Here is a 13,771-nt window from a genome sequence, read left to right on the forward strand (position 1 = left end):
TAAAAACAGAAGTTTAGATATATTATCTTCAATAATTTAAAACTGTTTTCACGCTCTCATTTTAATTCCAAATTCATCTTGCTTTTATATTTGGATGATAAAGTCTCCCAAATTTCCCACTAAAAAAAAAGCCTAACACATATTAGGCTTTTTGTTTTTTTAATGTAGAGAAGGGAAAAGATGACAAAACCATAGCCCATAATTTCTTAGCCTAGATTATCCCATAGACATAAAAAAAAGTAATCAGGATGTTCAAAATGCTCAGAAATGCACAAATTGAAAAGTAAAAGCCTTTATTTGTTCCTCTCTCCACCCTACTCTCCTCAAAGGCAACCACTTTTTCCCCTCAGCTTTTTTTTTTTTCTAAACATAAGCTGAAATGTCTGGAATTCAACTTTCAAAGCCTCACTCAGGTTCTGCCATCTCTACAGGCTCATGCCAAATTGGAAGACTGGGCACCAATCTTCTTGGCACCAATGTCAAGGCATCCCTGCCATCTACAGAAATTGTCTGACTTCACCTCTGCATTAGTTCCAGGACTCCTCTTTTCCCAGGGTCTGTCACATGGATTATCCCTTTGGGACTAATGAGCTTTGGAAGCAGGGAGGACAACTGTTACAAACAGTGCTTTATCTTTGAGCATCTGTGCCAATGCTTCTTTAAGATAAATTCTTAGGAAAAATTTCTCAGCTGAAGGGAATGAATATTTAAATTAAATAAACATTGCCAAATCACCTCCTAATAGTGTGCCAATTTGCACTCCCACTAATAACATGAGTGCTTATTTCCCCTCACCGTCACAAACACAATTTTCAACCATTTACTATCTGAATGATGAAAATTTCAGGTTTATTTTGCATTTTATTTAAATAGGAATGACAGTGAACAACTCACATGCTGGCCATCAAAATGTTTTTAGTGGATTGTTCATGCCCTTTGTCTATTTCTACTGGTTTTCAATTTTTTAAGAAAGTTCTTTGTACCTTAGGTAAAATAGTGCTTTGACAGTGCTCTAGGCACTGGGGTTAAAACAAGACACAAAGTAAATCCCTGCCCTTAAGGAGCTTAAATTCTAGTAGTGGGATACAGGGGAGAAGAACAAAGTATATATATATATGCTATGGAAAAAATAGGTGATAGGTGCTATGGAAGACATAAAGCAGGGTAAGAGGGACAGAGAGCAACAGCAGAACAGCAGTGTGTGTGTGGGACGCTACTTGTACAGAACAGCCAGGGAAGGCCTCTGATAAGGTGGAGATCTGAGAAGACATCTAAAGGGGAGTAGGGGAGTAATCCATGTGAAGTTATGGGAAAGAACATTCCAGGCAGAAGAAACAAAGCAAAAAGTTCATAAAGAGGGAAACTAGTTGGCATGTTTAAGGAACAGAAAGGAGGCAGGCAGGCTACAGTGGAGTGAGCAAGCGAAAGAGGAGTCAGGGAAGAGGTGAGGGAATAGCAGGGTTAGACCTGGTAGGGTCTTGCAGGCTGTGAGAAGTCTTCCGATTTTGTGCTGTGTGAGATGGGAAGCCATTGGAGGGTTCTGATTTGACTGGAGGTGGGTAGGGGAAGCAGAGAGACTAGTTATGAGACCTTGAGATAATGCAAGTGAAAAATGATGCAAACGTGTGGCAAGTAATTTTTCCTAGTTTGCGTTTAGGGGTTTTTTTTGGGGGGGAGGGGAGAGACAGGTGACTATGTCAGGTTTTATTTTTTATCTATTATAGTAATAAATAGCAATCTTCCTGGATAAATCTTGGTGTTATGTCACAGACAAAAAATTACAAAGTCATCTACTATTTTATATTTTCAGTTTTTTACATTAACATTTTTGATCTATCTAGAATTTTTTTTGCAGGTAAGCTGTGAAACGGGAAAGACCACTGCATATGGCTGTGCAATTTATTTACAAGGGTACCAGGTTGAGAGGGTAAGTGGGGACTGAAATCCAGTCAAGCTATGGTGCACAGGGAGGTACTGAACCTGCTAGAGGAAGGGGCCTTTTTCTAATTTGCACAAAGGTGCTGTATGAACTAGTGGTGGCGCTGGTGATAGAGTTCAAACTCTAATCCATTATTTCAACACCAGTTTTCTGAAATGCCACCTTTATCCTATTAAATATTCATAGCTTCTTGTGTCTTTGGTGGAAACAAGAACCTCATTAAGGTCGAAGTTTGCCATATTAAAAATTTTTTTAAAAACGCATCTTCCTCACTAGGGAAATCTTACTTTTATGAGCCAGATTGGAAGTGAATTTGGTATGAGTTCGTGCAGCTGGAGGAAGAATTCCTCTTTTCCAAATGCAACAGACAAGAAGCATTTCTTTGCTGTCTTTGCCTGAAGATTTTAGCCTAACACAAGAGTCATTTCAAAGTGCTTTGTGCTAACCCTCTGAAAGGCTTTCTTATCTACCTTGAGATAATAGCCCAACTAATAGTCTAAAGTCCTAATGCTAAAGGAAATCTTTTTATTTCCAGATTCAGGTTTGGCATCAGTTAGAGCACTCTGACTTGGGTGGAAGGCTTCTTGTACAGCTGTCACAGGGGGATGAAGGTTCTAACAGTGGTAGAAGATTAGTGGATGTACACTTTGTGAATGGTGAGGCACTATATATTCCATGGTCTCTTTTCAAACAAAAGTGAAGATCCTGTCTTTTCAGCTATGTTTTTTTCCTCAGGTCTATCGTTATGATATTTCTGCCTTAGTGAGACAAGAAATAAGAACCATTTGAAGCTTCAGCCAACAAATAGAGGCTTCCGCTTCCTTCTCCCAATACAAACAACATAAAACATAAGGAAAGCGGATATGTGCCTGCTTTGTGGTATTATGCTCAAAGAGAAAACGAAGACATCATAGGTCCTAATTGGTCAGGTATTATTTTCTCCCCTCTACAAAGAAAGGTCAGGATTGGAGGGGATGGGGAAAGGAGGAAGAGGTAGCAAAATAGTTGCAAGTTCTCTAATAAATTAGCTTCCTCAGATTTTCCTCCCTCTCCTCAGAGTGGACTTTCAGAATCAAAGCTTTATCCATAAAGCAGTGGTTTGTCAGTCTTGCTGTCAAGGTTGCTGAAAAATTCACTAGATGGTAGCTAAGCCTATGTTGAGAAAGAATCTAAATTTACCATCCAGCCTCAAATGACTTTGTGTGTCAAAGAGGTGGATTGAGAAATGAGGAGAGCAGAGGGGTAGATAGGTTCGATTACATAAAAGATACAGATATATAATTTCATATCCTTAGTTGTATGAGAAGCAAACATGAAAATGTTTGAAAAATCATATTTTGGTTAAGAGCAAAAAATTTCTAAGTTGATTATCCTTCAGAGCCAAATCATGTTTTCAGTGCTTCAACTATATATGCTTAAATATTTTTAGCTGAGATATACTTAGAATCTTCTGCTTTCCAGCAATCTTAGAGCAGTAACAGTGACAACTAGAGTGAAAAAAAAATCAGGCACCAGCATAGAGGCACATTTGATAATTTTGATATTTAGATATGAAATAGTTAATTTTCATTGCCCTTTTCTACCAGTTTCCTTCCCTATACCCAAGACCTGGTGTAATTCATGCTTCTGTTTAGCAGTCTAATACTTCATTTAGACCTATTCTCTCCCAAATGATTCCATGCTTCAAAGTCATCTTTTTATTCTAAAATTCTGCCTCTTCAAATCTTCCAAACAACAAAATCTCCTTCTATTCCTTCATTAACCGTGCCCCCACCAAGTCATTTTGCATGTAACAGAATGGTAATTATTCCATTCCTGAAAGGTTGCTAAAGCCCATTCAAAATCTTTTCTTTCCTAACTTGCACAGCCCTAATCAAGACACCAAGTAGCAGCAGCACTGCTAGATTATATAAGTAGACCAAGGGGCTTGGTGGATAAAAAATGAAAACATTAAAATATAATAAAAACAATTTTGCCCCTTGAAATTTAAGAAAATTTGGCCTTGTGTAAACCATTTTATCTACTTTTCAATCTAGACCATTTAGTGGAAGGTCAGGAACACCTAAAGGAATGGTTGGCTATTCTGTCTCGTTACCATCCTATCATAACAGTTACAAGTCTAGAATATATACATTTCCATGGTAAAGTAGCTCCTGTCTGCAAAATCAGGCCATTTATTACCTTAGTTAGCAAAAAGTAGATGAGATGTTAGAAGCACAAATTTAACAGATACTATTTTATTATTTACAAAATACATAGTGATCATAAGGGTACAGGTCACAAATTACAAACGGGAAAAGCACAGGGAAAAGTTGAGACAAATGCGTTAAATGACAACAAGGTACCCATTAATATGGAATCCATTTAGAATAAAACAGTTCTTTGTTAAAGTTAGACAAGGCCAAGAGGAGGTACCTTGTTGAGTAGAAAACGCCAGTTACCTAGAAATATACTTCTACCAAAAAGCAGAAAAGTGTTAGTAGTGTACCTAAATTAAATCATAGCATATACAGGTCCAGTGTTCCACAGTACCACCATTGGTTTTAGGCAGGAATCTGCGAGAGACTTGACTGCCTATCTTGTTGGAAGAGGAAAGCCCCAGGACTGATTAACTTCCCTACCTTCCATAAAGCTTTGTTCAGGTGACTTTGGAATGTGGTGTCAAACATCCCATTCATTTCTGCTGCAAGTTCCCTCAGAACAGACACTGTGGACTCGTCACTGGCATTCAGAATCCGCACAAAGAATTTATTCCACAGTTCACCACCTTTTAGCCTAAAAATATATAAAACCATTTTCATCAAGATTAGGCATATAGGAGTTAGAATTCTTTCTGTGTTTAACTCAGTGGTACATTTATGCACCAACATGATTTAAGGTAATACCTAACTCTAGGGTTAGAGATCATTCAAGTAGTGTCCTTTGAAAACCCAAGGTGAAACTACAAAAAAAAAAAAAAAAAAAAAAAAAAAAGACTACCATAGTGGGAAAAGCCATAATATAATGCACATAAAGGGAAAGAAAATCTTTCATCTGAATCTATAAATTTCCTCCATGTACTAAGATGCAGCATTTCTCTTCTACAAACAGAAGAAAGACGAATTTTGTCTCCTCTCTTCTAACTTTCCTAAAGTCTAGGTCATTAGAAAGACTACAGCTTCCTCTCTCTCCCCGCCCAGTGGTTTATTATCTTCACAACCTTCTCAGAATCCTAAGCTCAACTGAAGTAACTACTGCTTAAGTCTATGATGTTTGCACCTTTTTTTTTAAAGATCAGAGAAGCTTCTATTATTGTATAAGGCAAGGCTGTTAGGAAACCCCACCTGACCCCACTTGCTTCTGTTTGTGTAAGACCCACCTAGGACCATAACCAACTGGAGATAACCTGAATCTATCCTATATGCCTTACATTATATTTCAAACCTATTTTGAAAGTACATGTTAGAGACAAATAAGACTGGCCAAATTCTGAATTAAATAAAGAAAAAAATACAATTCAATTGTTGGGAGGGGAAAATGGAGGTGAAGGGGTGTTAAATTTTCAACACTGACTTTTCTTTTAACCAAAGAATGTATCAGTAAGTTTTAGATTGGTAAGCTTATTCTGCGAAGTTAATAGCTATGATAAGGTAAGGGAGAACATGGGATATTTAATAAGTATTATGAGTAGGCTTGAGGGAATACTAAGGTTCTGAGACCAAGCAGCTGTTATTAAGAGAGCATTTACTTCCTCACCAAGGAGATTCAGTTCTCTGCTTTGGTTTCACCCATTCATTAAATAAATAATAGCCTAAAATTAGTAGGTAATTTAGAAATTTGACTTTCTTCAAGAGATGCTTATTAACTTTTGACAAAAGCTATTAAAAAGGGCCATAAGACTAACACCAATTGGTTAGAAAATTATTCTCATAAAATGTTTCTATTAAGCCTTCTAAATTGAGAGGCTTCCATACTCTAGTCATGGTTTATGTCTATGATACATCTATACATCTAGGTCCAGAAAGATGTCCTGAAGTCCGAATAGCTTGATTCCCATTTTTTTTTTTTTTAACTTATTATCTGGCTCTTTTTTTTTTCTAATTTAAATTATTTATTTATTTATTTATTTATTTTTGGCTGTGTTGGGTCTTCGTTTCTGTGCGAGGGCTTTCTCTAGTTGCAGCGAGTGGGGGCCACTCTTCATCGCGGTGAGAGTGGGGGCCACTCTTCATCGCGGTGCGCGGGCCTCTCACTATCTCGGCCTCTCTTGTTGCGGAGCACAGGCTCCAGACACGCAGGCTCAGCAATTGTGGCTCACGGGCCTAGTTGCTCTGCGGCATGTGGGATCTCCCCAGACCAGGGCTCGAACCCGTGTCCCCTGCATTGGCAGGCAGATTCTCAACCACTGCGCCACCAGGGAAGCCCAGATTCCCATTTTTAATTAACAATTCCTTTGTCCTGCACAAGGTGCTTCACTGATACTCTAATGAAAACTGGTTAAAATTAATGAAATCATGGCATTTGGACTAAGAAACCAAGGCTGTCAAAGCAGAGAGAGCACCCAAGATAAAGAGAACATTATTTGGACAGTCAAAGACCCTGAAATCAACAATACTTACTCAGAAATATTTTGGTTAAGTCTCCAGAGGGACCCATCCCAGAAGACCTGCAGGTGTTCCTTGAACAACAGTAAATGTGCTAAATCTGCTATACCAAACAGATCTACCTGAAATCACAAAAAGCACCATCAGCTAAAATCATTCTCTGCTACTGTCATGGCAATTTATTTATGTAGGAAGTTGACAGGTATTATAGTGCTTAGCTAAGTTTATTTTATGATATACATTTTAGTAGACTGTTACTTATCGTTACAGTAAAGAGAGAAACTCCCCAAAGAAGTGATCAGTAGAGCCAACTCTAGGAATTATCCTAGAACAAAAGATGACAAATATATCTGGATTGTCAAATTCAAATTTGTACACCTACTAAATTTGCATGGACTCCAGCTGTGATCTAAATGTGTTCTACATGACTAGTTCAGGGCTATGCCACATATTCAATCAGCAAAATGCCATATATCCAGAGCTGAGTCAGAAGGGATTTCTGCATATAATGCCACCATATAAAACACTTTATATTTGTCCTAATGTCCTTTTTATATACATTATTTCATTTAATCCTCACAAGAATTCTGATGTAAACAGAGCTGATTATTATCTTTATCTTACAGAGAAGATCACAGAAAATGATTTACAAAAGACCACACAGATAAGTGGTAGAAATGGCCCTGACACTTAGGTTACTGAGTTAGTCATGTGTCTGCACGTGTATGTATAAATTCCTCAGTGTTGTGACAGAAAAATGGTACATTTTGCTTGACTTGGTGATATTTGAAAACTAGGTCATCTGTTCCAGGAGAGACAATATCATTAAACACTAGCTTTCATGGCTTATCTAGGTAAGAAAGAGATTAAGAAACCCTCTCCGTATTTGCTCAAGCTTGTTTTACACTTACCTGGTAGGGAGAAGAACAGTTAGCCAGGATCTTTTGTCCTTCCAGGATCTGTACAGTCCGAAAGCCGCTGAGGTTAAAAACATCTAGCTGTGCCCTAAGGTCAACACTGTAGGAAAAGTCCACTATCTTCAAAGCTTGATTGTTCTTATTACAATCATAGGGATCGTGGATTCTAAGCCCAGATGTAAGAGAAGGAGATAATAAAAATAGGCCATGAAAGAAGCTGCATAGCTGGTCTTTAAAAAAAAAAAAGAAAGAAAAAAAAGGAGGTACTGCAGGTGTGCCTTAGCTATGCCAATAGCTCCCTCCAGTGGTTAGTTATGAAAATGCACCTGTAAGAGCAGTGGCAGTATCCACCCAACTGGGGAATGTTAAGATTAGTTTAGTGACCCAAACTATATCTAAGCCACTGTGCATGGCCACCACAGAACATTTATCAAGTTTCCATATTATATAAACTAAATACTGGAAGTAGACTGCAGGCCTCTGTCTTGCACTGTACATATTAACATATATAACAGCAATGGTTTATACACTGACAAGAATTATGATGGAGGAAATTAAGCTTTTATAGATGTCACAGTCTTTCTTGTTTACTATTAGATTAGGCTTTCCGAGTGTCATTCAGATCCCTCCTTCCCAGAGTTTAACTGAAAACAACATAAGGCTGTTTTTTGGTAAAGTGATACCTTTACAAAATACTGTAAACCATCCTGTTTATATTAAATTAATACCATACTCTGTCTTCCTCTTATATGTAATTCCAATCCTGTTTCCTTATAAAAAAAAAAAAACAGAAAAGAACTTTATAGCACTAATTCACTATTGATTTTCCTCAGGCGTATCTATTCCATGTAATAAAGCTATTCTCCAAAGAGATATAGGAACTATTTATGTGAGGAAAAAATGGATTATTTTTATGTGTTCCTTCTGTTTCTCTGCTTTCTCAGTTGGTTTTTTCAAATCCCTGATTGATATCAGTGGCAGGGCTTACATTCCTAAATACAGGCTTTGATTAATCCTATCACATATACCTCCACGGCACAGAATGATCTATTTTACTTTAAAATTTATGATTCCTTACTACAACTTGTTATTGGCCATCATAAAACTATAATTCCCAAATATTTTCAAAACTTGGGAGAGGTAGGAAAAATGTTTCTGAGAATAATAAAAAGAAGCAGGAAGGTCTCCTAGCTCTCTAATCATCCATTCACTGTTACCCTGGGCAAGACATTCCACTTTTTTGGATCTCATTTTACACACACACACACACAATGTAGAAACTGCATTAAATGATTTCAAAAGGCTCTTTCACACAGACATAGAGAATAGACGTGAGGATACGGGGAGGGGGAAGGGTAAGCTGGGACGAAGTGAGAGAGTGGCATGGACATATATACACTACCAAACGTAAAATAGATAGCTAGTGGGAAGCAGCCGCATAGCACAGGGAGATCAGCTCGCAGCTTTGCGACCACCTAGAGGGGTGGGATAAGGAGGGTGGGAGGGAGACGCAAGAGGGAGGGGATATGGGGATACATGTATACATGTAGCTGATTCACTTTGTTATAAAGCAGAAACTAACACAACATTGTAAAGCAATTATACTCCAATAGAGATGTTAAAAAAAAAAAAGGCTCTTTCAATTCCTTGTGAATCTATATGAAATTTCCTATCAAATTTGAAAAGTTGTGACAAAGTAAAAGGCAATGTCCCTTCAACACTATGTGGTTTCCTGGAGTCCTCTAGTGACTGAGAGGATATCTGAATACACAGCATACAAATGCCTAATCCCAAAAAAGCTTAGAAAATCTCTTTGCTTACAATTTCCATGAAAAGTCCTGAGAACTCTAGCACTATCCTCTGAAATTTCAGTGCTGTGAAATAGAACGAAAATAAAAACTATACCAGGGGTTCTCACATTTGGAAACATATGGGGAGATTTTTGGTGATCACAATGGCTGGGGGATTGTAACTTGTATATAATTGGGTGAGAGGTAGTTACAGGGAAATAGATATAAAACATCCTGGCATGCTTGGACCAGACCTGCACAAAGAATTATCTCATCCAAAGTACCTATGGTGCCCTGGATGAGAAATGCTGCTGTATTATGCCTGGGGAAGCCTTTAGGACTCTGCCATCTCAGGGAAGAAAGTAGGATGCTCTAATTCTTTTGGTTATAATCGCAGAAATACATTGAAGGTTCTTTTAATTTCCATGCCGACTATGATTTAGAGTCTAATTCAGTTTCTTCTTATAGAATAAGTAGTCAGGAGAAATGTAAAGAATGATTCCAGCTTTTAGTGTACACCAATGACCTCAGAGAGAAAGTTAACTGCTTACCCAAGTCATAGGCTTGGGGCAGACAAAGCATCTTTAAACCAGACTGCTTCACTCAAATACCATGAGATCAATGCCCATTATTAGAAGGGTGTGTTGGTCCTCTAGTCCTTTCCATAAAACAAAAATTGTTGAGCATCTTTGCCTTGTTTATGCCTCAATGTTGTCTGTATTTTCTCAGTTCTTGGTATTTGGGCTTCATTTCTTATTTCCTGCTCTGTGCTCACCCCTTGAACCTGATGGCTAAACTGGATTTAATTTGAACACTAAGCCCCTTTCCTTGGCATGGTTTGCATTTGCACTCTGGTTCTACCTGCTTCTCTTGGCAATTACCTCAATCTGGTGTGACTTAAGCTTTGGTCTTTGAAACTGAGCAGTGCCTCAGTTCTGCTAGCATCCTTGCTAGCTCCGCACTGGCCCCACACAAAGAAAGACTAGACAATCTACCTCACATTTCCCCAAATATTCAGATTTTACATCTCTTCTTGACAGGAATCATCACAATAGAGTTGTTAATTCTTTTTTTCTGAATTTTTTCCTCAATGTGTTGTTTTGTTTGAATTCTTTTAAACTATTCCCAGTGACTATAGACTTTTAGGTAGCAAATATTCTCTTACCACACTGTGTTCATTAATATGGCATTTATCAAAAGGCAAAACAGAATGGTAACTATCCATGTTTTACGACAAAGCTGATAGAATTATAAGAGAATGAAAAGGACCAACCTGTTTCTAAGAATCAGACTTCTTGGACTCAAGTCACCATGGACTATTTCTGCTTTGTGTAGTTTCTCCATCATTGTCAAGAGGTTATAAATAATCAACACTGTCATTTCATGGGTAATAAATTCACTGTATTGAAGAAGATCCTGGAAATAGAAGGATAGAAAACTATCTCTTAATTTGGGGTGACTTATACTCAATACCTTGCTTACTGCTGCCCTGTACTCTTCCTTGTTGTTCTCTATTAGAATGTCGGCTCCTTTGTATGTTGGGTTTTTGTCCCATTTTTAATAATGCTGCTCTCCAATAAGATTGTTTATAAGGATTTAATGAAATAATGGATGAAGAGCATCAGGGGTGAGCCTGGCCCATAATAGGTGCTCTATAAATGGTAGTTTTCAAATACCATCATTCCAACCATTTTGGAGAATTTGTATTACCATCAAAATTGCAGCAAAACCATCACTATGTTGTACACCTGAAACTAATATAACATTGTCTATCAACCATATTTCAATTTAAAAAGAGAGATGAGAAATAAAAACCTCGGAAACACTAAACTAAAAAAAGGCAGTAAAACTTTCTTAAGAACATTCCAAAGAATAAAATGATATATTGTGGGGAGTTCCCTGGTGGCCTAGTGGTTAGGATTCTGGGCTTTCACTGCCAAGGGCCTGGGTTCAATCCCTGGTTGGGGTACTGAGATCCCACAAGCCGTGTGGTGTGGCAAAAAAAGATATATTGTGTTTGGGTTCCAAAAATGATCCAGGGGGATAGTATAGATAAAACAAGAGTGGCAAAAATAGACCTCTGGTTTCCATTCCTCACTTAAGGAGCTTGGAAGTTGCCACTGTCCTAACATGTAAAAAGCTGAGCCAACTGAAAAATCAATGACTCTTTTAGGATCTGTAAGCACAGGGGGGCCCCACATTTTTGTGAACTTTACCTCTAGGAGCCAGACCAGGTTCTCACGGTAAATATCATAGAAAAATTCCCCGCTTCCAGCAGCAGGAGGGGAAAAAAGAACCATTTGAAACAGGCCACAGCACTCTGTTCTTTTTAACAAGGCCTGCTTTCAGGGGAAACTAGTTAACCAGAGCCTAACCTGCTGGGGCATTATCAGAGCCTACCTGACCTGGGGAAGGGAAATACACAATTCCAGCCCACTCCAACAATCTGGTCCTACCTAAGCCGGGTGGTAGGGGGTGTGGGGGTAGGAAACTGAGAAACTTGTGAAGTTCACAGTCCAAAGGCATAGGCTCGCTGCAAAAGACGATGAATCATAGCACTGTACAACACCTTCCCTCCCCTCACACCTTATCATCATATTACTAAAGGCCTGTTTACAGTAGTTCCTTTTACCCAGTACATCATGCCTGGCTATCAAGAAAAAATTACAAGGCATACCAAACAGCAAAAAATGCAATTTGAACAAGCATCAAAACCAGACATGGCACGGATGTTGGAATTATCAGACCAGGAATTTAAAACAAAAGTGGACATGAGCTGGTGATGATCACAGTTAGATGACCAGGTCATTACACAATTCTGTCTACTTTTATACGTTTGAAAATTGACATAATAAAAAGTTAAAGGAAGTTCTTGGTCAAAATAACTTGGAAAAAGAAAACAATGCTTTTAACTCATTATTTAATTGGTCTATTTCTAGAAGATTAACAGGAATTCTGTACTAAATTCCTTTGCTAAATGGAGCACAAATCTCTCTACTTGAGGACTTTAAATGATATGTTTTCATATTATTGCAAACCTGAAGGGTGAAGCAGTTTATATATTGGTGCCAAACAATACAGCCATCTTGGTATTGATAACAGATACACAAATTGTCACACTCCTCATTTAAACGTTCCTTTAACTTGAAGTTGATATAAAAGTCCCATGGGACAGGTTGAGACGATACCTGTAAGAAAATATATTTTAAAAATAAGACTCATTAGAATCTATGGTTATAGTTGGCAGAATGAAAACATTCCCTCCAGCCCTTCCTATATCCCAACAGAAATAACAGTAACGGGATATTTTAAAAGGTAGAAATCTATAATAAAGGACGGAGCAGCAGGAAATTCTGAAAGCCGGAAAGAAAATAGTAAGAGGTAACAATCCACTTAACAGACCCAAGAAAGCTGATTCTAGCAGTGGAGAAAGCTGAGAGCAACCAAATTTATACAAGACCATCTCCCTATAATATAAAACTGGTGGTACTAATTACCTCTAGAAGTAAGGGTGAAGGTGGAGCTAAAACAGGAGTGGTTGAACTCTGTTAAAGAGAACATCAGTCCCCAGATTCCCCTCCTGTTCCTGTAGCCCAGCCTAGCAACTGCCTCTCTCTCATTCTTGAAGACCAGAAGTTTATTCCTAGAGAATATAAAACAGAAGGGCTCTGGACTAGAGGACACCATGCATTGTTGAGGGTGGGAATACCATATGGAGAAGAGGAAAAAGTTTATTATATGTCAAATGGAAAAAGTTTATTATATGTCAAATGTTAAGATGCACCTTCCTGCCCCTCTACTCTCCAGACTAACTTCCCCATGCAACTTTCAGGAGGCTAGCAGCCAGGATTACATGCTTTAGGCAGGAAACCAGAAGTTTTCTCTGAGGAATCTGATAAGCTTAAAAGACCCAAAGATTGGGGATTTTCCAACAAAATGGCCAAGTGAGATCATTGTACAGTGAAGCCTACAGCTGTCAAGGTCCCACCATATAACAGAACTTTCAACTGGCTTTCTAGCATCCCACACTTAAATATGAAGAGAGAGCCAAAGACCTGAAGAAAGCCTCTAATATGAAAGACAGAGATCAAAACAAACAAAAGGAAACAGATGATGCAGGGAGAAAAAAAGAAAATTAAAATATCATTAGTACACTCAGAGAGATAAGGAATATTTCATCTTTGAAATGAAGAACAGAATGCTACAAAGAAAGAACTCTTACACATTAAATACATGATAAAAGAAATGAAAAACCCAGTAAGAAGACTGAAAATAAAGTTGACAAAACATTCAGAAAGTAAAGCAAAAAGACAAAGAGAAAATAGAAGAAAAAAGATACGGTTTTTAAAGAATCTGTCCAGGAGACCCCAAATCCTAATAAAAGGAATTCTAGAATAAGAGAACAGAAAAGACTGGGGAGAAGAAATAATTTTTTCTTTGAAGATAATTTCTCAGAACTGAAGGAGTCTCCAGATTGAAATGGCCATCAGGGGCCTAGCATATGGGTGAAAATACACTTTTACCAAAGCATGTAATTGTGAA

General features: G+C 38.0%; 1 protein-coding gene across 2 annotated transcripts in view; it reads right to left on the minus strand.

Moving 5' to 3' along the window:
- Nucleotides 1-4,160: 4,160 nt before the first annotated feature.
- The window catches only part of BUB1B (BUB1 mitotic checkpoint serine/threonine kinase B), a 56,855-nt gene continuing 47,244 nt past the window's right edge, over nucleotides 4,161-13,771 (minus strand). For both annotated transcript variants that reach the window (XM_036840743.1, XM_036840733.1), the window contains exons 19-23: nucleotides 12,268-12,417; nucleotides 10,503-10,645; nucleotides 7,434-7,605; nucleotides 6,538-6,644; nucleotides 4,161-4,714 (exon numbers count right to left, since the gene is read on the minus strand). In XM_036840743.1, the coding sequence (XP_036696638.1) occupies nucleotides 4,483-4,714; nucleotides 6,538-6,644; nucleotides 7,434-7,605; nucleotides 10,503-10,645; nucleotides 12,268-12,417 (804 nt within the window). In that variant the 3' untranslated portion in view covers nucleotides 4,161-4,482. The remainder of the gene's footprint in view (nucleotides 4,715-6,537; nucleotides 6,645-7,433; nucleotides 7,606-10,502; nucleotides 10,646-12,267; nucleotides 12,418-13,771) is intronic.

This window comes from Balaenoptera musculus, chromosome 2, assembly GCF_009873245.2.
Source record: "Balaenoptera musculus isolate JJ_BM4_2016_0621 chromosome 2, mBalMus1.pri.v3, whole genome shotgun sequence".
Classification (NCBI taxonomy): Eukaryota; Metazoa; Chordata; class Mammalia; order Artiodactyla; family Balaenopteridae; genus Balaenoptera; species Balaenoptera musculus.